General features: G+C 59.5%; 1 protein-coding gene across 1 annotated transcript; it reads right to left on the bottom strand.

Annotated features, from left to right (window-relative positions):
- Window positions 1-762: 762 nt before the first annotated feature.
- CSRP1 (cysteine and glycine rich protein 1) lies at window positions 763-21,968 on the bottom strand. Its single transcript, XM_025458562.3, is given in 7 exon segments — window positions 763-2,009; window positions 2,472-2,565; window positions 5,958-6,087; window positions 6,993-7,075; window positions 7,077-7,162; window positions 12,298-12,410; window positions 21,833-21,968. Coding segments are annotated over 6 exon segments (582 nt in total). The 5' UTR covers window position 12,410; window positions 21,833-21,968; the 3' UTR covers window positions 763-1,932.
- Between the last annotated feature and the right edge of the window lie 1,924 nt (window positions 21,969-23,892).

Genomic DNA, 23,892 nt, shown 5'->3' with positions numbered 1-23,892 from the left:
TGAAACCTAATCCCCATTGTGATGGCATTAGGAGATGGGCTCCTGGAAGATGATTAGGCTGTAAGGTTGGCGACTTCCTGCATAGAATTGGGGCCTTCATGAATGAGGTCCCAGGGCGCTTCTTCTTCCCTTTCTCCATGTGAAGACACAGCAGAACCGTGGCTGTCTAGGAACCCAGGAAGCAGGCCCTCACCAGACACCAAATCCAGTGCCTGGATCGAGGCCTCCAGAATGAGAAATACACTTCTGCTGTTTATAAGCCACCCAGTCTCCGGTGTTTTGTTTTGGCCGCCAGAAGAGACTAGGCCAGGCGCCCCCCCCCCCCCCCTGCCCCGACCATGCAGCGCGCTGAGCTGGGCCCCTCCATCCACCCCCCTGGGAGGAAGTAAACTTTCTGGATTTGACTTGAAAGTTCCTCTGGCTGAGCTTCCCTCCCATTCCGGGGTTTTCCAAGCTGGAAGACGTTCTGAGCACAGCTCTGGGGCCTCGCTGAGCCCCTCCGACCCTCCGATGCCAAAGCCCATGTAGTGTTCTCACCCAGGTGGGGGGTGGGGGCTGCCAGACAGGGCAAGGGCAAAGCAGCAGGATTGGGCTGGCCGGGCCCTTCCAGGCAGTGTGGGTCACTAGGAGCAGATGCTAGAAAGTAAGCAGCCCTTAGAAAAACAGGAACCAACCATATTTAGCTGCTTGATGGCTCGGGAGGTTCCCTCCCAGCCCCGGGGGGAGCAGTATTCTCTCAGACACGGGCTCAGGATGCCAGAGTTCTGTTCTAAGAGCTTTATTGACCAGATGAGAAGTCAGCTTGAACACAGCTCATGCCGGCAGCCCTTCCAGGCGACAGCTCCCCACAGTGTTGTCCTGTCAACCACTGGGAGCAGCGAGGCCCAGCCCCTCCCCTTCCTCCTGCTGCTCCCGACCTGGGGCCTGGAAGGGATGGGGGTGATGTGGCCAGAGAAGGGTCCCTGGAGAAGGGTGGGGTGGAAGGGGCAAGGCCCCAAGTGGGCAGGTGGGTCATGAGGACCGGGCACACAGGGAAGGGGGTTCCAGAGGAAGACTGAGGCTGTGTGTGCCTCCCTCCGCGTCTGAGGGTCAATCCAGCAGGAGCGCTAAGCACAGAGCACTGTGGCCTGGTCTGTGCTGGGACACCACGGCCTCGGCACCCAGGGGTGGGCAGAGCTGTTCAGCCTCTGATTCGGGCCACTGATAACTGAGAGTGTGTTGGGAGGTTTCCTCGGCCGCCGTCAAACAGGGAACTAGATGCCTGGGGGAGGTCAGACCACATCCTGACTCTGGGTTCTCAGACCCAAGTTGTTTTCCTCACCCCGCGGTGGGGGGCAGCAGGTCCCCAGAGCCTCAGAGGCAAGAGGCCCAGAGAAGTGGCTCCTCTAGGCCACGACCCTGTCTGTATGCCTTTCTGCATCCACAGTGACTCCTCGAGCTGGGACTCCCCAGGCTGGTTCTGAGACACCAAGAAGCCCACCCTCTCACCCCAGAGGAGGGTCTCCGGGATCCGGTAAACTACAGTCTTGACCCTGCTTCCCTCCCCGCTGGGCCTACTGCTCTTCTGGGATCCGAGATGTGGGCTCAGGGATCTTGGCGGGTCGATGATGCACACTCAGCCTAACAGGCTAAGAACAGAGGATTATGGGGCGAGGCGTGGGGACGGGGCCCAGTCCCACCTACACTAAAACCCTGAGGTCTCCTGCTGGGGATGGTGTCAGAACCCAGGCAGAGGGAGCCCCTTGTGTGTGGGGGGGGGAACCTCAGGCAGACTCCAAACCAAAGGGAGCCAGACACCCAAGTTCAAGTCATTAGTGATGTGTGGCGGGGCTGAGAGAGGGAGGAGGAATCCTGGAGGTCGCCAAGGCTGCTGGGAAGGGAACGGCAATGAGAAGCACAGGAGTGGGCAGCGTGTGGTGGACGGCGGTGGCCTCACTCAGAGTGGACCAGAGCCCCGGCTCCTTGCCCAAAGCCAAAGCCCTTGGGTCCGAAATTCTTCGCGTAGCATCCTGCAGAGAGAGGGGGGTGAGGCCTGGCTCCTGCCCCAGGCCACTCCTCTCAGGCCTGTCCCCGAAGATCCTCCGCCCGGGCCCCTGGCCAGGCCTCATCCACCAGCACCCTCGCCTCGGTAGCACCCCGAGCCCTGGTGGTGAGGAAGTTCTTGGCTCCACGTGACAGCCATTTCCCCCCTGCTGAAACCACAGCAGCGCTATCTGCCGTGAGGCCATCAGACCAGGAGTTAGGGACCCAGGTACTGGCCCTCTCTCTTGCCCGTATTTGCCAGATGATTCTGGCCTCATCACTTTTTCCCTCGGGGCTTGTCTCCCCATCTGTAAGGTGAAGGGTCCTACTAGGAGCTCTGGAATTGACCCTGAGGCCAGGGATTGGTTTACATTTAGCGAGGGCATAACTGGTTACGCCCCTACCCTCTCAGGCCTCTGGACCCTGGCATTAGCCGTGAAACCACCCACCTTTGCAGTAAATCTCGCCGTCCTTGTCAGCCAGGGTGGTGGACTCGAGGCCTTTGCCACACTTGGCACAGCGGAAGCAGGACTTGTGCCAGGACTGGGTAGGGAAGGAAACAGTTAAGGCTGCCACCAGGGACTAGGGGGCCCCTTACCCCACAGCCCCATTGCCCTCGACACGACGACAGCAGCAGGGTTCAAGACGCTTCTGAAGTCCACTCAGCCGGTACCGCTGGAAGGACGTGACCCGTGAGGCCAGGCAGCGAAGGAAGCCAGCCAGGGACCACACACAACCTCATTCCATCTTCAAGGAGGTGTTGCAGTGGCTGGATGGTGAGTGGCACCGGCTGTACCACAAGGGCAGGCGAGGGGGTGGGATCGCTACTAAGGTAGCTGTCATCCCACCCACCGCTCCCACCGCACCCGCACCCGCACCAGGCAGGGCCAGGCCCGCCCTCTCCAGACCCATCCAGCTGTGGATTAGTGGTGTGGGCGTGGGCTTGGGGCTCGTCCAGGCGCCACCACCTACTAGCTGCACCGCCTCTGCACCCTCCTCCTCTGGGAGGCCCCCAGCGCGCCTTGGAGAATGGAGAATGATCGCCAGAACTGCGCGTGAGACGGGGACGGAGCGTGGCCGTGGTGCAGGCTGTTGTAACTGGGGTTCCTCTGAACCAGCCTGGCCCCTGACGCTCCAGAACTGGGTGCCTTGTTTGCCCAGAAGCCATTCCTTCTTGGAGGGTGGGCTGCTGGTATCTCCCGCTAGGCGGCTGAGAGGATTAGACGGCTTTAGCAGAGTCCCCTGCCAGCCGCAGGCCTGGCCCAGACGACGCCCTGAGCCAGTCCTATGGAGTATTAGTCTGAAGGAGAAGGGGTCGGCGAGGTGCATTGAAGTCAGCAGGGAAAGGCCTGAGGAGTGCGCTTCTCCAGGGCCCACGGAAGGCCCTTCGTGGCTCTGAGGGGCCTGGGAGCAAGCAGGGCTACAAGGCTGGCCAGGGAGAAGGCGGCCCAGGCTTGCACACGCGACGGGGGCCAGCGTGGACAGAAAGGCTTCTCAGCACCCCGCTCCCATGAGCAGCAGCTGAGCCGGCCCAGGCGCTGCTGTGTGGACAGCTCTGCAAACCCGGAAAGCCAGGGGCAGGCAGCAGGCAGGCAGGACAAAACAAGGCCTTTTAAGGTCAAAGAGACTCCCTCCAGCAGCCTGGGCTGGAGAATGAGAAAGGAAACCGGATCCCCTCGAACTTCCCGGCTGCCAGACCCGTGCATGCTGGCTCCCCCCGCCCTCCCAGGCCTCTGGGACAGCGGGGTCCAGAGAGCGGAGATGGGGGTGCCCCGATCCTGGCCTCCCTCCCAGCATCCCACGCGCCTCTGCAGCCACCCACCCTTCACCTCCTCCTCTGGGGCAGGCTCTCCAGGCTGGAGCGGGGCTGAGGCGCATGCAGAGCACCACCCACCACTCACATTGCCTCGCCCACCCTCCAAATAAGCTGGGTCCCTTTGCTCATTCGTTCAGCACCCACAAGTACTCCCGTTCCTCGATATTTCTTTCCTGGACAAGGCCAAAGAGAGGTAGGAGCTTCTCTAAAACTTTCCTGCTTGAGCACAAAACTTCTCTTATCCCTACCCCTTAGAAGTTCCAGCCTCAGCTTAGACCCTGTCTAGGTAATGGACATGTTGATTCTTAGCTACTTTTTATAATTCTTGAATCTCCTAGTGAGACGCTATGAACAGAAAAGATACCGACTGCATCATAAGACTAATATCTGCTGTCTTCATATCCCTTAATCCATAGCAAGGATCTTCACTCTGACCTCACAACAATCCCCCCAAGGACACAATAACAGTAACAGCAATGGCTGACGTGTCCCGAACACACCCCGGGCACTGCAGGGGGCACTGCATGCGGGATGTCCTTTAATTCGTAAAATAACTTTGTCTGGGACGTTCTTTGCTTTGCTTTACAGATGCAGCTCGAGGTCTACAAAGGTTAAGACCCCTAGGTCTTAATCATCATGCGAGGATTCACGACACTATGGAAATGGGTTCCCGTTTCCCGTTGTACGGCTGTGGAGATGGGTTCAAAGAGGTTAAGTGGCCCAAAGCAGAGTTAACAGCCTAAGAGCCCGGGCTTCCAGCTGAAGGGCTGGACTCCTAGCCCCGCCACTGCTTAGCTGCAAGATCTGGGCAAATGAATGCTCTGACGCTCAGCTGCTTCGTCGGTAAAAGGGGATAATAATACCTTGTCTCCAACCGTGACTGTCCAGGTTAAAATGAGAGCCTGCTATGGTCTAGATGCTGTGCCCACGTTCAGCTCCGCGTCCGTCAGTCCCAGGGCCCTTCCTCGAGGTGGAAAAGACTTGAAAGCCAAGACCCAAAGCCAGAAGAGCTGCCCGCAGACTCTCGGCCCAGCTGTTCCAGACGCTTGCTCTGTGACCTTGGCCGAGTCACTCCTCCGTCTGGGCCTCCTGTGGTGACCCAGGAGCCCTCTGACCATATCCTGAGGAGGCCTCTTCTGGGATTCCCTGATTGCCAGTTCTCCTGCCTCTTCTCTGCTGCAGCCCCAGAGGGAGGTGGGACTGTCTCACGGGGACAGGGGTTCACTACAGTGATTCTTACTGTGCTCTGGGGGTTGGGGGTCCACAGGGGAGAAGCATACGCAGCAGTAGAAATAGTTTGCAGAAGCTTCTCAAGAGGCTCTGGTCAGCCCTGAACCTTGAAAATCTCTGCCCTGGGGGTACCTGGATGGGTTTCCCGGGTCCATGTCTTAGGATATCGAATGGATGTGGATTTTCCAGTGGCTCTTAACATTTTGTGGAATCACAAATCCTTTTGAAAATCTGATGATGGGGCACTTGGGTGGCTCAGTCAGGTAAGTCAGCTCAGGTCATGATCTCAGGGTCCTGGGATCAAGTCCCATGTTGGGCTCCCTGCTCAACCCAATGAGGAGCCTGCCTCTCTCTCTGCCCCCCTCCTGCTCATGCTCTCTCTGTCTCTCAAGTAAATAATAAAATCTTTAAAAATAAAAATAATAATAATAAAATCTTTTTAGAAAGAAAGAAAATCTGATGAAAACTGTGGATCTTCTTCCCAGAAAGAGACATGTTCCCACAAAATTTTGCATATACTTTTAGGGGACTTGTAGCTCCTTTGAGACCCATCAGACTGATCTTTACAACTCCCTATAAATTGCAATAAGCTTTTAATAATAAGTTCCGTCAAGGGCGAGCCTATTATCCTCATGAATAACAACGCCAGTCAAGCCACCTGTCCCAGGAGCCTGTGTGTGGCTTCCTCAGTCCTTGCAGACTGGAAGGCACAGGGACAAGCAGTCCATAAGATTGGAGGGGTAACCACCCCTTCCCTAGAAGGGAGGGAGTTGAAGCCCAGTCAGTGCTGGGGCTCCCTTGAGCACAGCCAGGGTCCGACTTACAAAGTTCTAGGATCCCCATTTCGAGAAAGCGTCTCATCAGCTCAGCTCCCCAGAAGCCACCTTACCTTCCCAGCACCAATCACCTTCTCAGCGGCATAGACTGCCTGGCTGCAGCGGGGGCAGCGCTCGGAGCCACCAATCTTTTGTGCAAACTTGGAGGCATTGGGGTTGGTGGTGGGCCTGTGGCCAAGCGTCCTGCGTGGGAAAGGACGTGTGGTGAGAGGACTTTCGCAGAGGGGTTCAGGCGGGGCTGGCTCTGTGTGGGCACGACCCCGCCTTCATCTCACACCAGGGAAGGGTCTCCAGGGTCATCTGCCATTTTGCAGATGGACAAACCGAGGCTCAGCACAATGCTGTTTTCACCGAAGCATCCGACTGCCCTCCGCCACGGAGCTAAAACACAGCTAGCAGCTGGCAGCTCATGTGCTAAGAATCGCCCTCCTCTGTTCCCCGTTCCTGCAGCCTGCCTATTATCAAATTCTTTCTGGGAAAAATCTGCTGACAAATCATTCCCTCTGGGGCAATGACCTTGGCTAAAACATGCTAACTCCTCTGTCATTTCTGTCCATTCCCCACCCAAGGTTAAGATGCTGGCCGGGCCGACTGCCAACAGCCACTGTTTCAACAGGTCAGAGGCCAGTGGGTGCCAGTGACACGCTGCAGCATTTCCAAGGAAGGGAGGTGGCTTCCCTTTAGCGCAGGATGAGAGATGGGGAGACAGAGGCCGCTCTAGCAAGAGCGCTGCTACTTCTGAGCCCAGCTCTGGCTCAGACACTGGCCGTGGGACCCGCGGCCAAGCCACTGACTGAGCCTGGGCTGGGGTTTCTCATCTGAGCAAAGACGACCGTGCACCGAGGAATTCTTGGGGCCCCTCCACGCTCTAACCCCTGTGAAAATACAGGCTGCGCCCTCCATACAGGGAGGAGCCTTGCCTCTTTTCTTCTCCGCTGGACCCTCAGCCCTGACACCCAGGGGATGCTCTGGAAATCAGTGACTTTCTGAGCCCTCTACTGCCTAACCAGGAGTTGAAACTGTGTGTGCAACACGGGGATGGGAGGAGAGAACCCATGGAAGGCAGACGGCAAGACTCTTGTACTCACTCCTCGTGCTTGATGCCCAGAGACTCCCCCTTGTCCATGCTCAGCGTGCCGGCGCCCTGCCCATAGCCATAGCCCTTGGGCCCAGTACTTCTTGCCGTAGCAGGACTTGCAGTAGATCTCCTCACCGTGCACAGCCACCGTGGTGCTGTCCAGATTCTTCTTGCAGACCACTGGGGAGGAAGTGAGGACGGTGAGCGGGCACTGGGGTGCCCCTGGGGCCGCTCACCACTCCGGGACTCTGAGAGAGAACATCCCGACCTCTCAGGGGCAACGTGGAAATGGAAGTGGCCAAGGAGCTGGGAGGAGGGGGGGATTTGCAGGGCCTAATTCTAGGAATGCAGGCCCAGCCCCCTCTTGCAGGAGCCCCGTGTGCCTTCCTCGGTCCTCAGTACCCTCACACCTTGCCAGGCTTGGTGCACCCCAGGGTTCACCAGAGCCGACAGCTTAGGCCGACCCCAAGCCACAGGAAACCTGCAGGGGCCTTCGCTCTGCTTTTGACAAAGCCCCACGTGTCCTTACAGGAGAGAAGGAAAAAGAAAGGAAGGAAGAAGGGCGAGGTTTCCCTGCCTCCGGCAATGGAATCCTGAAGAAACAATCTCTGGGTGCCTGGAGTGGGGGGGGAGCCGCAGGTGCAGGGCTGCACCCAGAAGAAAAGAGAAATTTCACATTTAGTAAGTACGCAGTGCAGTGTGGTGGGTCTTGAGGTGGGATGCAGGCCAATCGCAACAAGTTCCCAGTTTCCGATCTCAGGAACCAGTTTGCCAAAGGAAGAACTGAGGTCAGGCTCTGGGAAGAATTCCTGAGTCCGGGGTGCGAGCGACTGGAAGGGGAAGAGCTTGAGAGCCCGAGGGCCTCGTGTGTGTTCCTGTGCTTGGTGGACGGGGCCTGGGCTGGGGGGGCCTGGGCTGGCCATCGGGAGCAATGCGGCTCGGAGCCTGCGGTCCCTGCAGACCGCACACATCACATCCCAACCCTCTTTCCTGCTGTGTGACGGGGCGAGTTATTTTCTAGCCTCCGTGCGTCCGTTTGGTTCTTATTTATTTATTTATTTATTTACTCATGAGAGTCACGGGGAGAGAGAGAGGCAGAGACCCAGGCAGAGGGAGAAGCAGGCTCCCTGCAGGGAGCCCAGTGCAGGACTTGATCCCGGGACCCCAGGGTCACTCCCTGAGCCAAGGGCAGACGCTTCATCGCTGAGCTACCCAGGTGCCCCCATTTCATTCTTTTTGAGAGTATTTTTGTTTTTAATTTTTTAAGAATAATCTCTACACCCACGGTGGGGAGTGAACTCACAACCCTGAGATCAGGAGCCGCATGCTTTCCAGCTGAGCTGGCCAGGTGCCCCTCAGTGCCTCCATCTGTAAATGCAGACAATAGCATCTACCCCCGAGGGTGGTTAGGAGGACTGAAAAAGATCTTACATGTAAAGTACTTAGCACAATACCCTGTATACAGTAGCTGCATAATAATGGTAGCTACTCTTAATAGTATTCTGTACAGTTAGTATCGGGGTCACACGGGAGGAGGAACAGGCCCAGGCCTCCAAGGATCATGTGCTCCCAACCTCCACCTACCTCTCTCAAGAGACTCGCTCTTCACTATTTGCTTGTGTCTTATCCTACAATGCTCGTTGGGTTCTAGGATATTCCTCATATATGGAGATTCCGGGTGCCCAACTGGGCCATATCCTCAAACGTGTCCTTCTGTAGACGGAGCCCTCAAGAAACCACTAGAGAAGCCACGCCTCCCCTCCCCTCCCCCCCCCCCCCCCCCCCCCAGGCTCTCAGCTCTGCTCCTTGCAACTTGCTGTCCTCTTTGCCTTGGCAGGGCCCGGCCCTCTGGCAGCTCCTCTCACCCGGAGCCCCAGGTCGCACACTTCAGACTAAATAAGGACCCTCTGGTCCTGCCCTTAGAAGCCTCACCTCATTCCAGTGTTCTGGGCAGCCCAAATAAGGAACCTCCCACCACCTCCCCTGGGGCTCAGCTCCCGGGAAGGAAGGAGCAAGAACAACAGGCCAAGGGTTCCAACATTCCCTTCTAGGGCGGGAAGTCAGGAGTCGGCCTGGAATTGCTTCCCGTAAGACCCAAGATGAACTGGGGATTCCAAAGCCAAAGGGAAGGCGGGAAGCAGAGACGGAGCCGTAGGGGGAACAGGTCTCTGTTGACTGATCCGGCCAGAGGACACCCGAGAGCTCGCCGGGAGGAGACAGCAGGGTCTACGCGTCATCGTCGACCTCCAGGCGGCTCCCGGCAGCGCCAAGGGAACCCTGACTTCCAGATCCAGTGTCAAGACCACAGTGTCGGGTTCTGCTCTGCTTTGTTCTCCCCGAGGCCCTGCTGCCCACCTGCCTACCTTCAACACCTTCACCTCCATCCGGGTCATATAGTCTGGTCACCTGGAGGCGCTACCAAAGACTCAATTAAGGGGAATTTTGAATGAAGGCCTAAATAAATTTCTATCAAATAATGTTAAGATTAAAAAAAGAAAAAAAGCCATGGGGGCGCCTGGGTGGCTCAGTCGGTGAAGGTCTGTCTTTGGCTCAGGTCATGATCCCAGGGGTCTGGGACCGAGCCCCACGTTGGGCTCCCTGTTTAGCAGGGGTTTCTGTTCCTCCCTCTGCCTCAGCTGCCGCTCCGCCGCCTTGTGCTCTCTCACTGTCAAATAAATAAATAAAATCTAAAAAAAAAAAGGAGGGGGCTATGGTTAGTGGTTAGTTATGCATTTGTTGGAAAAATATCCTTGTAGATACCACAGGCTCCGTGAGGCCTTCTGGTGTTATATGGAAATATGGGCAAGAGACAGTCCCAGGTGAGAGGTCGGAGTCCCCTCACCCCGCCCCGAAAGAGATGGGGGCTCTCTCCGGAAGGAAAACCAGGCCCACAAAGAAGCTCAAGCTTGCAGAATGGGCCAGAAGCAGGGCCAGGTCAGAAGGAAGCCTGACTTCCAGATCTGGTTGTTTTCTGCCTGCCTCACTTGCAGGTAGGCCAAGCGTATGGGAGCAGGAGGGTGAACGCGGACAGCCTGTGGGCGGGGAGATGCTGGTGTCAGAGGGTGGGCAGGGCTTCTCTGAGCTTCCCCTGTGCCCTGGGGTTCTGGAAAGCAGCCCTATCTCAGTAGCCAACCCCCAGCAGGCCAGGCCAGGTCTGCTTTTCCTCTGCCCTGACCTGCCCAGCAGGAAGTTGGCCACAGCTTGGAGCAGGGCATGCAGCCTCGGGCAGGTCCCCGACCCCAGGGCTGAGCTCTCCTGCCTGTTAAGGGGACCGGCCACCCCTACTGAGACCATACGACTACGCTGCAGGCCCTGCTGTCCCTGCTTCCAGGGCAAGGCCACTCTCCGGACTCTTACATCAGCCTGTCTTCCTCCTGTCTGTCCCAGGCCCTCAGGAAAGGGAGCGTAGGTGCCCTGACTGGAAGCCACGGCCTGGGACCCGAATGGTCAGAGGCCCTGCCAGCCAAGGAGCCATGGCGCTAATGCCACCCAGGCCCGTACTCTGCTAGTTCTAGAAAGGAAAGAGCCTACAGAAGAAACCTAGGAAGGAAAGTCCTTTGATTCTCAGGGTTATCCTGAATTTTTAAATTCAAGCTGGACCCTTATCGCCCCACTTCTCTGGAAGAGGGAAGCAATGCTCCTTCCATTCATACACAAATCATCCACAGCCTGCTCCATGGCAATGCTGCTCTGGCCCCAGGACTAAGCGAGTCGAGGGGACACCTGATTGCTGGGACCTCTGAGCTCCTCCGACCCAGGACCTGTGCTGGCCCAGGGACCCCAGGGAGCCTGGAGGTTGTTCCCTACGGCTGTTCCTTTTATCACCCCCTCCCAGCCCTGCTCCCAGGCCTGACTTTCCACAACTCTTCCTAATCCTCCACACATCCCCCCCCCCCCCCCCCCCCCGCCCCCTGCTCCAGGCCCCGCTCACTTCTTCCCATGCCGCCCCCCCCTCCCGAATTCCTGCCTTCCCTCAACCCCAACGACAGCTACTGGGGGCCAGCGGGCTGAGGCTTCCCAGCCGGCCACTGGCAGTTGATTAAGCAACGTCTGAGGGCAGAGTCAGAGCCCTGTGGCCCCGGCGCCCAGGCCAGGCCCTCCTCCCAGCCAGCGCTGAGCCCTGTTGCTCCCCCACCACCACCCAGAGAAAGCAGCGGCTTGAAGATCCCCAAGGGCAGTGACCTGGTGGTAAGAGGCCACCGGCTGCGCCCCCTACGCGGGCTCCAGCCCCACGGCCCCGCAGGGCACCTTCCACTGGGGCTCAGGGGCAGCCCTGGAGTGGCCGGCGGGGTGGCCCGGAGCAGTGCAGGTCCGGGGACGCCCAGCAACCAGCTGGCCCTCGGCCCACGTGGCTCCCACCCCAATCACGGGCCACCGGGGAACGAAGCGCGCAGCTTCCCGTGACCCGGGGCGACAGGACCCCCTGCTCCAGGCTCACAGGGGCATGGGGCCGGGCGGGGCTGCGCATCGCTGATGGCACTTCCACAGTGGCCACAGCACTGTGCTTTCCGCGCTGCTTCCTGTCCATCCTCACACTCCCAGAGGTACCTGTTGCTGGCCCCGGGCGTCATGGGAAGACTGGGGGGGAGCAGCACCCCTCAGGGCCGCCCCCTTCCCCACTCCCTGCAGGAAGACCTGTTCCCCTGGGCCCACCCACCGCAACCCCACAGGGACTGAGCTGGGCTAGAAATGGGGGAGGGGCTCCTCCTCGAGGCAGAGGGGGTGGGGTGTCTCCGGCCACCTGCCAGCGCCCAGCCGCTCCCACTCTGGGTCACAGACCCGCTGGCACCCCTCGCTCTCCTCCCAGGCGTGGAAGCAAAGTGGGAAGTGGGGGGAGAGCCCGGGCTGGCCCGGAGTGGGGGAGGAAGGGACCCAGCTCTCCCTGGACTCAGTGTCCCCATAAAGTTGCAGCCTCTGTCATCTTTTTACAAATGATCATTTGGGTCCAAATCTGGGTAAAACTTTGGGCCCCAAAGCGGTCTCCTTTTCAATGATGGCATTGTGGCGGGGAGGAAAGAGAAAGCCAAGTGGAAAGTTTCCCCGGAGCAAGTCTGTGAGCTTGGCTCCGGCCCCTGAACCCCCACGCCCCCAGCCCCAGCCGGGCCAGTTCCTCCCCTTAGAAAGCAGCTTCTGAGGGAACAAAGAGGCCTGCGAGGAGGAGCGTTGCCCTCCCCAGCTGTGCTTCAGCCAAATGTCAAGCTGTTTACATCCCGCGGGGCCCTCCCGGTGTGGACAGGCCCCGCCCGCGGCGGGGGGGGGGGGGTGCAGGCCGCCCATCCCGGGGCCACAGGGGCAGGGCCTGGGCGCAGACTCACTGCACAGGAAGCAGGATTTATGGAAGCTGCTGCCTTCACACTGAACCTCTTCCGCAAAGTAAACCGTCTTCTGGCACACCCCGCATTTCTTGCCTCCTCCCCAGTTCGGCATTCTGGAACCAGACACAGAAATGGGAATTAGTTTTATGGGGAGATGGAAACGCGGATTGCCCATGACCCTGACGGCAGAGCCGCAGGCAGACGAGGAGGGGCGGCGGGCCGAGCACGTGTGGGCCCCAGCCCTGGCAGGGCACCGCCTCCCGAGGGGGCACATCCTTCTCCAGCTGCGCCTGCGGGGCTCCCTGCCCTGGTGCCATCAGCAAATCGGCCCCAAGCAACTGCTGCAAGTTCAGTGTGTGCCGGGCAGTCCGGGGCGATCAGTAAGCTGAGGCTCTACAAACCGGGCCGCGGTGGCAGTAAAGCGACCCCTCTGCCGCCACATGCATCAAGAGGGACGGACCTCGCGGAGGTTCATTTGGGCAGAAGCAGCAGAGAAACCAGAATTCACAAAACACAAGTGACTTGTGTCGGGTTCCCAAACCGACAAAATTCCTCTTGTCAAGGGATGAACACAAGGGTGGGAAAGTCACACAGAAAAAGCAAGGGGAGAGTATCGCACACTATCATCCTGGATCTGTCACCTGTGAGACACGGAAGGGACTGTGCCGGCATCTCCAAGGGGCCGCTAAGGGGCGGACAATTATTTTTTTCTCGGCTTGGGGGTTCTCACGTGGGGGCTCATTTTACGATTGTTCTTTGAACTACGCCGAGGGCTTCCCATCCGACTGTGCACACAGGCCTCAGCTCGGGAAGAAGGCCCCCGCCCTGCACAGCCCCTGGCCCACGGGTGTCCGCCGGGCTGTGCAGCAGGTAGCAGGTAGGACAAAGGGCGCTCTAACCCCGAAGGCCGCGGTGAGGGCCGGACTCTCTGTGTCGGGGCACCTCTGCAGAGCCCGGGCCCCGGGAGAGCTGCTCAGCGAGTGTACGCAGGCTCGGAGGCGTGAGGTGGGGAAGGCCGTGCTGGCTCGTCCTCCCCCTGGGGCTCCAATATCACAGCGATGGGGCAGGGGGAAGGGGGTCAACAAGGTAGGCACAGTTTCACTCCCTCTGCTTTGTCTTCCCATATCCGAAAAACTGGGGTTCCCTCTGGTCCCACGCTGGCCCCCTTCTACCAAGAACGAAATTTCACGCGCCTCTGGCCTTGGCCTCTCCTCTGAGCCCAGGCTCACGCATCGGATTTCGGGAGCATCTCCACCTGGATGTTCCATAAGTACCTCACTTTCCGCGTGAGTGACCCAAACCCCGCCTTTCCTCAAACTTGTTCTTTTTCTCGACTTTACCCTTTTATGCTCTTATATCACAACCATTGTCTCGGTCACAAAGGAATTCTCTCGCTCCTGAGAAGGTTGATGGGCTACTCCCAAGGGGGGAGGTAGCTGCACCCCGCCCTGTGTTCCCCTTTACCCACTCACCCCCAAAACCTGCGCTGAGCTCTTTTAGATCCTCCCTCCTCTCTAGTCTTCACACCACCCTAACCCAGCCGAGTCACCTCTCCCATCCCATGCCGGGCCCCCTTGAAGAGGACACCACGCCCCGTGCATCTGCTCCTGGGCAGCTACCCCAGTCTTCAGCCGCGGCACACGGCCTGGGCCTAACCGGAGCAGCCACGGTTACCGGCTCCAAGACGGGCCAGCTGTGCGTTTCAGGCCCATAAAATAAGAGAAGGCAGGTCTGGGGGCTTGGGAGGAAAAAGCATCCCAACCTTTTGAGAGAACTTCCTGGAAGCAAGTCCCTCTTCCCCAGGGAGGAGAGGGCTCTGCTGTCCCGAGGGAAGCAAGCAGTCCCAGGACGAAGTGGGCGGCAGGGAAGACACACTTGAGAGACAAAGGAAACCAAGTCCGCAGTGACACCACTCAGCCACCAAATTCAGTCAAACCTAAAAGTTCAGTCTATCTCCAAATTTTCCAGTTAAACAAACCAACAAATTCCCACTATGGCTTAAGCCAGTTACTTTACAACTGGATGCATCCCTAGAGAGACAGCAATTCTGTCCTGCCGCTTCTGGGATCTCCTTCCTGTTCCACCCCCACGCAGGTGCCAGGTCTTTTCTGGGGACGGTTTCCCTGCCCAAGAACCATCGGTGACTCCCCGCCGCCAAGGACGGTCCCACCCCTCACCTCGGACTCTCTTGTGCACGGTCTCCACTTGCTGCTCCAGCTGTAAGTCACCCGTTACCGGTGGTGATCTAAGCTCATCGCTGTGTCCGCTCCCAGAATGCCCCGGGCAGGGCCCAGCGTGCGGGCAGGCTCCGTGGGGCCTGTGCTCAGGGCTGGGGGAGGCTGGGGGAGGCGGGGGCCGAGGCCGGGCCCACCGCGTCGTGGGCCACTGTGTAAGGCCGGCCTCCTCCCCTGCAGGTGTGCCGGAGCTCCTCAGGCCGACGCAGGTAGGACAGATTTCTCTAACCACCCCTGAGCTCCCAGATCCTGGAGGACAGGCCCCAGTCCCGACCCCTGACCCCCGCCGTCCATTCCGTCAGCCCCACGTTGCCCCAGAGATGCCGGGGCCAGCTGCCTGGTTGAGCAAGAGCTCAGGGCTGCAAAACCACGCGGGAGCGAGCAGCGGTGTGTGAACGTCAGCCGTTCAGCACTTGGTGTGGCACCGCCCCAGTTCCACTCGGGCAGCCGCCCCTCCACGGAGTGACTCGGGCACAGCCCGGTCACCTGGCTGGTCACGGCCATCCCATTGCCCTGCTCTGTTTGGGAAGCTTCTGGAAAAGTCTGCGTGTTCATATGGAGCCACAGGGGTTCTCCTCTGCCTCTGAGGGGTGAATGGGCGTCACCCCTACCTCCTGCCGCGGGCATCCCCCGACGTGCATGCCTGCTGTGTGCCAGGTTGCACGCAGCGGCTCACTCCTCCGCACTGGGAGGTGGGGACTGCAGGCCCGCCCTCCGGGTAAGGAGATGGAGGCTCAGAGATTAGGCACTGGCCTGCAGCAGTGGGGGTGACAGGCCTGGGATTCCAACGCAGTTGAGCCACTTCTGGGCCCCCTGGTAGAGAAGGGTGCCTGGCACACAGCGGGCACACCGTACACCAACGCCTGGATCCCTCCTCCCTTCCCCCCCCCCGAATAGCCGGGGACACACTCCGTGCCCCCAGGAATGCCTCCCCCCAGGGAGGAAAGCTCCCTAACCACAGTCAGAGCCAGCATTTTGTCCCTGGATACAAAGCCGTCCTCCCCCCGGGGAGACCCAAGCTCCATACAGGCCGCTCCTTGTTCTCCCTGGCTCCGTGTCAGGGGCCCACGTCCAGCAGGGCCCCAGGGAAACAGGGACGCGGGCGGAGAAGGGGTGAAACCCGAGGACCTGAGGAGAGTCTGCTGGGATGTCCCTGGGCTGTGCCGTTCACCTGGGGGTGCCCCGCAGGAGCCCAGCACCTTGGGGTAAAAAACAGTGACTGGGCCCTGACGGGGAGGGTCCCAGGCCACCGGCGAGGATGGGCTCCCCACTGCCTCTGCCCACACGACGACCTTAGGGGCCCTGCCTGCCAGCAAGGCGGGGGGGCTGTCAGCTGGCCGGAGCCCTGGCCACCTCCTCCCCTCGGGCAAGGGGGGGGCTGTCAGCTGGCCAGAGCCCTGGCCGCCTCCTCCCCTAGAAGGGCCAGGGAGTGCTCTTTACCGCCAGCCCCCCCCCACCAAGAGCAATTCTAGCCATCTCATGAGGAGGCTGATTGCCTTAAAAGGAAACCAGTTTCTCAGAGTTTCTGGAGTACTTAGAGGGACACCTGGCTTCTTCTGGCTGCCCGACGCCCTGTGGGAGACTCAGGAGGAAAGTTCTCCAGACCTGAGTTCGGGTGGGAGAGTTCAGTGGTTAAGAGGGTGGGTCTGGATTCATCCGTGTCTGGCTGAACTTTGATCCTGGGCAATTTACTTTCCTCTGTGCCCTTCGATTTGCTCATCTTGAAGTCGGACAGTAACCCTGGCTCCCTAAAATCGTCACTCTGGGGAGGCAGTGAGGACGCAGAGAGGGGATGGCATGGTGCCAGGGACGCTGGGAGCGCTCAGTCCTCTGATCGCCCCCGACGGGGCTGGCCCAGGCGAGCTCAACACCAGCTGTGGGGCCAGATGTCAACCGTCCTTCCCAGCTAGTCCACATCTGGAAGGAGCAAGGCTTGAGAAACATGCCAAATAGGGACCACGAATTCCTGACTCATGAGTCAGCCCAACAAAGGAGACAGTGACTCGCTTGCCCTTGTTTGGGATTTAGTCCCCCCTGGCGACTTGAGATGCAAGCAGAGGCTTGTGTCTTTACATCAAGCTCTTCTGTGTATTGTTCTGGGTGTTCAAGAAGCCTCGCTGTCTTCTGTAATCACGTTTATCCATCTGGTGGGTTTCGGAGACTTACGTTCCCATGGGCAACTGCTATCTGTGTGCTGGTTTGGCCTGCCTCACTATGTGGGTCTCTCCTTTTTTTTTTTTTTTTTTTTTAAATTTTTTTTTTTTTTAATTTATTCATGATAGGCACACAGTGAGAGAGAGAGAGGCAGAGACACAGGCAGAGGGAGAAGCAGGCTCCATGCACCGGGAGCCCGACGTGGGAATCGATCCCGGATCTCCAGGATCGCGCCCCGGGCCAAAGGCAGGCACCAAACCGCTGCGCCACCCAGGGATCCCTATGTGGGTCTCTTCAAAAGAGAATAGGGCCTGACTCTTCTGCTGAAAGGCTACAAATATCTGGTCAGCTATTTACCTAAAATGTCAGGATCCTGGGTGCCCGGGTGGCTCAGTTGATTAGGCGTCTGACTCTTGGTTTCAGCTCAGGTCATGATCTCAGGGTGGTGAGATTGCGCCCCCCCCCCCCCACCAGGAGAATCTGCTTGAGATTGTATCCCTCTCCCACCTTCACCCCACTAAAATAAATAAACAAATAAAATCTTTCCCCAAAAAAGTCAGGATCCTTGGGGCCTGCTGGAAGCCAGAAGCCAAGGATTAGCTTCTTCCGATAAGCCGTCTGTACCTTCCCATCTAATTGTCCTGTTAAGGACTACATCCAGATCCTCCGTCTTGAGAAGGAGTCGAGATGGCAGCTCGCAGAGCGGGAGAGAAAGGCACAGCCTCATGTTCACAGCTGTCATGAACGTCGGGACGGGAGATGGGTTCCGCGTGGTCCTGTTTCAGGTCCAAGACGCCGTTTCAGAGATGTACAATCCTAACCACAGGTCGCAGGCGCCTGGAACCACTGATTGACAAGCCATTCCACGTCTTTAGTTCTCCAGTGGCAAGTTCCCATCTCTCCCATTCCGAAATCGCTTACTCCCTAGGGCCAAAGCGTGACTTCTGGGCGCAGAGCTCGGGTCTGCACCTACTCGGTCTGGTAGAGACCTGTCAGGTGTTTGTCTGCTTAGGAATGTGCTGCTCACATTACCTGAGCTGTGCGGTACTTGGCCAGGTCCACAGGACAGCTGTCATCCCACCCAAGCCTGCAGCTCAGCCCCGTCCTCCATGGCTCCGGAGGAGGGCCCTGCTGGTCAGGGTTCAGAGCCCATGTCTCAGGGGTGGGTGACACAGATTCCCCTGAAAGCAACGGTGACTGGGAAGGGGCTGAATGGCCGGTGAATGCCAATTTGTCCCCAGCTTCCCGCAGCCCCCTGCCCGGTTCCCTCAGTCTGCACACGGCTGGCCCGTCCGCGAAGCTACGGTCACCGCAGGCCCCGCGGCGCCCCAGAACTTGGCCTTCGCTCCAGCCCAGCTCTCTCCCCACGTCTATGTCTGTGGCCCTTGCGTGACTGTGAGCTGACAAGGACAGAGCTGTCTCTTCCTGCTTGGCTCATGGTGCCGTTTAGGGCAGAGAGCTCCACCCTTGGGAATTCAGGAACCTGAAAGTCAACAAAGTTGGGGGGGGGTCTATGATTTTTTTTTTAATATTTCAAAACTATTGCAAGAAATCCTATATTATAATAAGGTTTCACAGGCTAATCAACAGACCAAGTTTCTTTGGGTTTTCTTTTTCTGGAATGATGTCAACGTAGAGTGGCAACACCTGGTTGTCCCATGCTGAAAGGTCTGGCTGATTTTTCTTGGATTGAGTTTTAAAAAGCAAAAGCAAATTTGCACTTAGACCTTATAAAAACAGGTTTTTTTTTTTTTGCAGCTGACTTCACAGGAAGCTCCATCCCCAGTGATCCCCGCTTGCAGAGAGCCCCAGACAGGCCCACGGAGAGGGAGGGCTGGTTGCCTGGGGGGGCTGAGCCTGTGCTCCTTCTGTCTCTCCCTCCTTTGTCACTGCGGAGGAGTCAGACGCTGCCTGCTGGCCCTGGGGAGGCCCTGGAAGTGCCAGAGTCTGGAAATGCTAACTGCCTCCGTATTTACACACTTTACCATACATGGGAATTACTCGATGCCGACGTCAGACAAATTCCTGAGGAGCTGCGTACCGCGGCCACGTCATTACCAAAGAAATTCCTGACAACTGGAAACTACAGCAAAGCTTCTGGTACCGGGCGCCCCTCTCCCCATCCTCCCTACCCACAGCTAGCTGCTCTGTGGGAAGCGGGGGTGCCTTTTTCTCAGTCTCTTTTCCAGGCTTTTTTTCCTGCAAACCTGGCCTGGAAATTCAAACACACATCAGACCTGGTGAAAGCACATCCACCAGGATCTGGGGCCCAACATCCTGGGGAGCCCTCTCCTCCCTGGGCCGCAGAGGGTGGTCATGAGTTCATGATGGCAAGGCCGCATCTCCCTTAAGTACTTTATTAGCCACAGCAAAGCACTTAGCAGAGCTCACGTACCCCGCAACTGGCAGCTATTTCCTTAGTAAAGCGATCCAGGGGGGCCTGGGGGCTCGTTGGTCCTGGGCTCCAGCCCCACATCAGGCTCCCTGCTCAGCGGGGGTCTGCTTCTCCCTCTGTCCCTCCTTCTACTTGTGCTCTGTCTCTCTCTCTTTCAAATAAAATCTTTAAAAAAAAAATTAACTAAACCTAGAAATCAGAAATGTTCAGGAGCAAAGAGAAGAACTAGCATAGTGACCGAGCATGGGTTTGGAAGGAGTTGGCCTAGGTTTGAATGGTGCCTCCCCAACTGGCCAGCTGCAATCCTGGGCAAGTTATCACCTCTGAGCCTCAGTTTCTTCATCTGTACAATGGGAAGCACCGGAGTGTTCATAGATTGTTCAAGGACTGAGGCCAAGCCCTGGTGCGTGGCAAGTGCAGCATCTGCCCACTGTCACCTTAAGGGAAGGCCGACTCTAGTACTTACTGTTCAGTTCTGTGACTCTAGGTGCTTGCCAGTACGCCCAAGTAGCGGCCAGTGGTTGGCTTGCACGAAAGGTCCTCTTGCTCCCCCCGGGGAACTCTTGGTTTAGAAGTTCTCCCCGGCACCTCAGAATGTGTAACGTAAGACTCTTCAGCCCCTCAAGCCAACCCACATAAGCCGGGTTTACATAAACATTTAAAACTTGGGCAGCCCAACCCGACACGCCTTCCGGGTTTGTTTTCCCCACCAGGAGATCCAGTAAGTAAAAGCTGTCCTCTGCCCCCCACCTGGTTGTCAGGACTAGTCACAGGGAAGACCTGGCTAGAAACTATTTGCAAGGTTTGTGAGCGTCCAGTAGGGCGACTCAGCTGAAAGCCTGTGTCTACCCCCCTCGTCCCAAGTGTGCTGAGCCCCTGCAAGTGTCAGCGCTGCCCTCCAGGCTCCCTCTGTCCCCGTGAGGACTCAGGGCTCCAGAGGCAGATGTTTCCAACTCGAAGAGGAAGCGCCGCCGCTGGGAAGAGCTCTGGGGCACACCGGAGGCCGAGGCTGAGGCAGCCCCATCTTCCACACTATTAGCAGCCAGGGGAGAGCTGCTGAACCTGTTCCTCAGCTTCGCCCCTGCATCCCGTCCCCCAGACCCTCCTTTCCCTACAGAGTCCCCTCCCCCTCAGCGGCCCGAACCACACCCTCTGTGGGATAAACTTCCTTCCTGGTGTAGCTGTCCCCACCCCGGATATCCTCCCTGAGCCAAGGGGTCATTCCCCGGGACGCGGGAGAGCAGTGCAAGGCTGCACTCGGCAACCAGGAGATGACAGCTGCCTGGGGGCAGCCAAGGGCTGAGGACTGTGACTCTTGAAGGAGGTGACCTGGGCCCCTGAGTCAGAGCCTGGCTTGGGGTCAGGAGGCGCGCATGAAGGAGAGCTGGGCAGCTCCGCACCTCTGCCCCCAGGTCCCAGGGGCCATCCCCACACTGCACTGTCAGGTGCCTGAGACACGGCCAGCCCGTGCAGCCTCCTAGGCTTCTGGGAAGGGAAGGGGACGCAAGGGAGACCGCCACGAGCCCTACTGTGTTCCAGGTCTGTGCCTTACGTCCCCAAAGCGCCATCCTCGAAAGAAACGGAGGTGTTACGTCACTTGTCCAAGGTGATGGGTATATTAAGTGGCAGATCCCACTGTCAGGGAGAGCCAGCCGGCCTTCCCAGCAACCTCTTCACGCTACACCTGGCACAGCCCAGTGGATGTACTCGGGGCACCTGTGACTGGATCCCCATGCTGAGCCCTCCGGGAGGGAAGGCCAGGCCTGTTCATTCATCCCCCCACCCCTCGGAGCACGGGGTGGGAGGCTGGAGCCCAGGAGGCTAGTCCCAGGTCCTGGTTACTTAGGACGGCACAGGGACAGGGGTGCAGGATGCCTCCCCACACCCACACCCAGGGTGGATGCACCTGCTTGGGGGGTTGCTCCTGAGCTAACCTACAGCAGCTTGTTTTAAATACGCCCAACACCAGCTCTTTCCTCCCCCCCCCCACCCCTGCCCTCAGGTGCTGGGCCGCAAGGTGCTGTGGTGGGCATGGTCCTCCCCACCCAGCACCCGCCTAGCGCCAAGGCCTGGGCAGGGCCCGCGAGAGGTCGCGGCTTCCATCTGGTTCCCGAGGAAGAGCGACTGACACCTGTGCTCCGGCACAGAAGGCCCCAAGCCCACCCGTGGGCCGTGTTCCCCCGGGGCAGGGGAGCGCGATGCCCTCATCCCCCGCCGCACAATGAGCGTCAGTGGCCGCAGACTCGCCGATTGTTCTGCTGCCAGACCTGCGGGCGGCGGGGGCGCGGGGCCGCCGGGCAGTTGCGCAGGACCAGTTCGTGCCAGGACGCCCCGGCCAACCCCCCAGACGCCTGAAAGGGGGGGGCGGATCCGGATACGTGGGCCCTCGACCCGCTGCCTGCAGCGCCCCAGCCCCGCGGGACCGGGTGGGGGGCGGCGCCGCGGGTGCAGCGCCGGGCGGGGGGCGCTCACCTGGCTGCTGGCTGCACGCCCCGGGAGTGGGGGGGCTCGCCTGGCTGCTGGCTGCACGGCCCCCGGGGGCGGGCTCACCTGGCTGCTGGCCGTGCGCCCCGGGGATGGGGGGGGCTCACCTGGCTGCTGGCCGCGCGGCCCCCGGGGCGGGGGAGGGGGGCTCACCTGGCTGCTGGCCGTGCGCCCCGGGGATGGGGGGGCTCACCTGGCTGCTGACCGCGCGCCCCCGGGATGGGGGGGGTCACCTGGCTGCTGACCGCGCGGCCCGGGGCGCACTCACCTGGCTGCTGGCGGCGCGGGCGGAGGCAGCGCTCTCGGAAGCGGAGACTGGGTGCGCCCGGCCCGCGCCCGTTTTGTTCCGCTCCGGGGAAGGCGTGTCCGGGCCACGCCAACCAGTGGGCTTTGCACACTGCACCACAGCCGGCTGATGTCACGGCCGGAGCCCCGCGGGCTGCCCCCCCAGACCCGGCGGCCGGTGGCGGCAGGCTCTGCGCGCAGACCTCCCCCCCCCCGCCCCCCCCCCCGCCCGCCCCGCCAGTACCCCGCCCCCGCCTGGGGGGCCCTCCGCTGCCGCTGCAGGTCGGGGCGCAGGGGGGCAGGTAGGAGGGTGCAGATGCGAGCCCAGGGCTCAGACACCCCTGGGACCTTGGCTCCCCGCCAAGGAGGGAGCCAGGGCACAGCTGGGGAGCAGGGGTGCAGCCCTACATGGGCCTGTGCTGGTGGCCAGGGGAGGGGTGAGGGACACGTTTGGGCCCTGAGACCAGACAGGCCCCAGCTCTGACCTTGCCCTCCCCCCGCCCCCCCCCCCTTTCCTAGCTCAGGCCTTGGCCTGGACACACAGGCCGTGTGGGCTTCAGCTTCTGCTTGGACAGGGGGCCTACTCCGCAGGGACGTTGTGGGGGATAAAGTGAGACCGCACAGGCCCCGCCAGCCCTGGCCGTGGCCCTCGGTGGCCCAGCCACTCAGCTGCGACCCTTCCTTCCGCGGCTCCTCCCACCTTCCCTAGCACCCAGGGAGAACGCCCTAGCCCACCTCCCAAAGCAGCAGTGCGGAAGAGTGGGTGCCTCCTCTGGGGCTTTTCTCTGGACCGCCAAGCTTCAGTATGACAGGTGCGGGCTCAGGTGACGGGAAGCTGCCCCTGGAGCAGTTGGCGATGGGGATGGCCCCTTCACCCAGTTCCCAGCCCTTCCTGGGTTCCTGCTACAGGCAACAGCAGAGGACAGAGGCTCGCACCCTGCCCAGCTGCTGCCTCCCCCGGGATAGAGCCTCCGGCGCCGTCAGGGACTCAGGAACAGCCCAGAACCCCAGTGCTGTGAGCAGAGCAGGAGCCCCAGGCCAGGGTGGGGAGCAGAACCAGGCTCTCCAGCCACTTCCATCCCCACGGCCTTGCCCTGCCCCCAGCAAGGAGCACTGCCCTCTGGGACCTGCAGACCTGGGCTTGGAGGAACATGAAAAATCCGAGAGGCTGATGTTCCCAGGAATGGGAAGAGCAAGGAAGTGAGAGCCTCAGGGAGATAAAATCTTCTAGTTTGCAGGGTTATTTTTGAGTTCATTCACTCTGTTTCTAAGTCAAAGGGGAACTGAGGGCTGCTGTCCCTTATCACCCAGAGCTGAGCGGCATTGTTCGAGGAGCTACTTTACTGTGATTGTGTATGCTTAAAGTGTGGGTGTGCCCGTCCAGGTGTAACCTGCTCCTGCTCACGTGGGCTCCAGACTGTTCCCTGAGAGGAGGTACCACAGCCTCCTGCTGCCCATAGCAGTTAGTTGGGGGCAGGTCCTGGAGGGGCGCTGGGCAGCTGGTCACCCCCTACCCTGAGTCCCCCGTGCATGCAGCTGCCACATCTCCCAGCCCGGACAGGTGTCAGGGGCTCAGACCCTCACAGGCTTCCTTTAAAGTCCCAGGATTGCTGAACCAACTCCCATCTAGGAATAAGATCAAGCCTCTTATCCAGAAAAGGAAGTGTTTCTCCAGGCTTTTCTTACCTCCTACCTTAAGAAACACCTTTCCTTCAGCCAGGCTCTTCATGTACAAAGGGCCCTCTCGGACTGGGAGGCCCACAAGCACCCGGCCGGTGTTTCTTGCAGATTGAGCCATCCTCACTGGACCCAATCAAGGTGGAGGAGGAAAAGCCAGCAGAAGTCCTGGCCCTTCCTGCATGGAGTGAGCAATAGATCAACAGATAAATTAAACTGCAGAACTACCTATACCTGGGACCCCCGGGGGGCTCAGCGGTGGAGCATCTGCCTTCAGCCCAGGGCGTGATCTCGGGGCCCATGGGGTCGAGTCCCACATCGGGCTCCCCGCAGGGAGCCTGCCTCTCCCTCTGTGTCTCTCATGAA

This window comes from Canis lupus, chromosome 7 (genome assembly GCF_003254725.2).
Source record: "Canis lupus dingo isolate Sandy chromosome 7, ASM325472v2, whole genome shotgun sequence".
Lineage (NCBI taxonomy): Eukaryota > Metazoa > Chordata > Mammalia > Carnivora > Canidae > Canis > Canis lupus.
The sequence above is the reverse complement of the archived record's forward strand: the minus strand, read 5'-3'. Positions and strand labels throughout refer to the sequence as shown.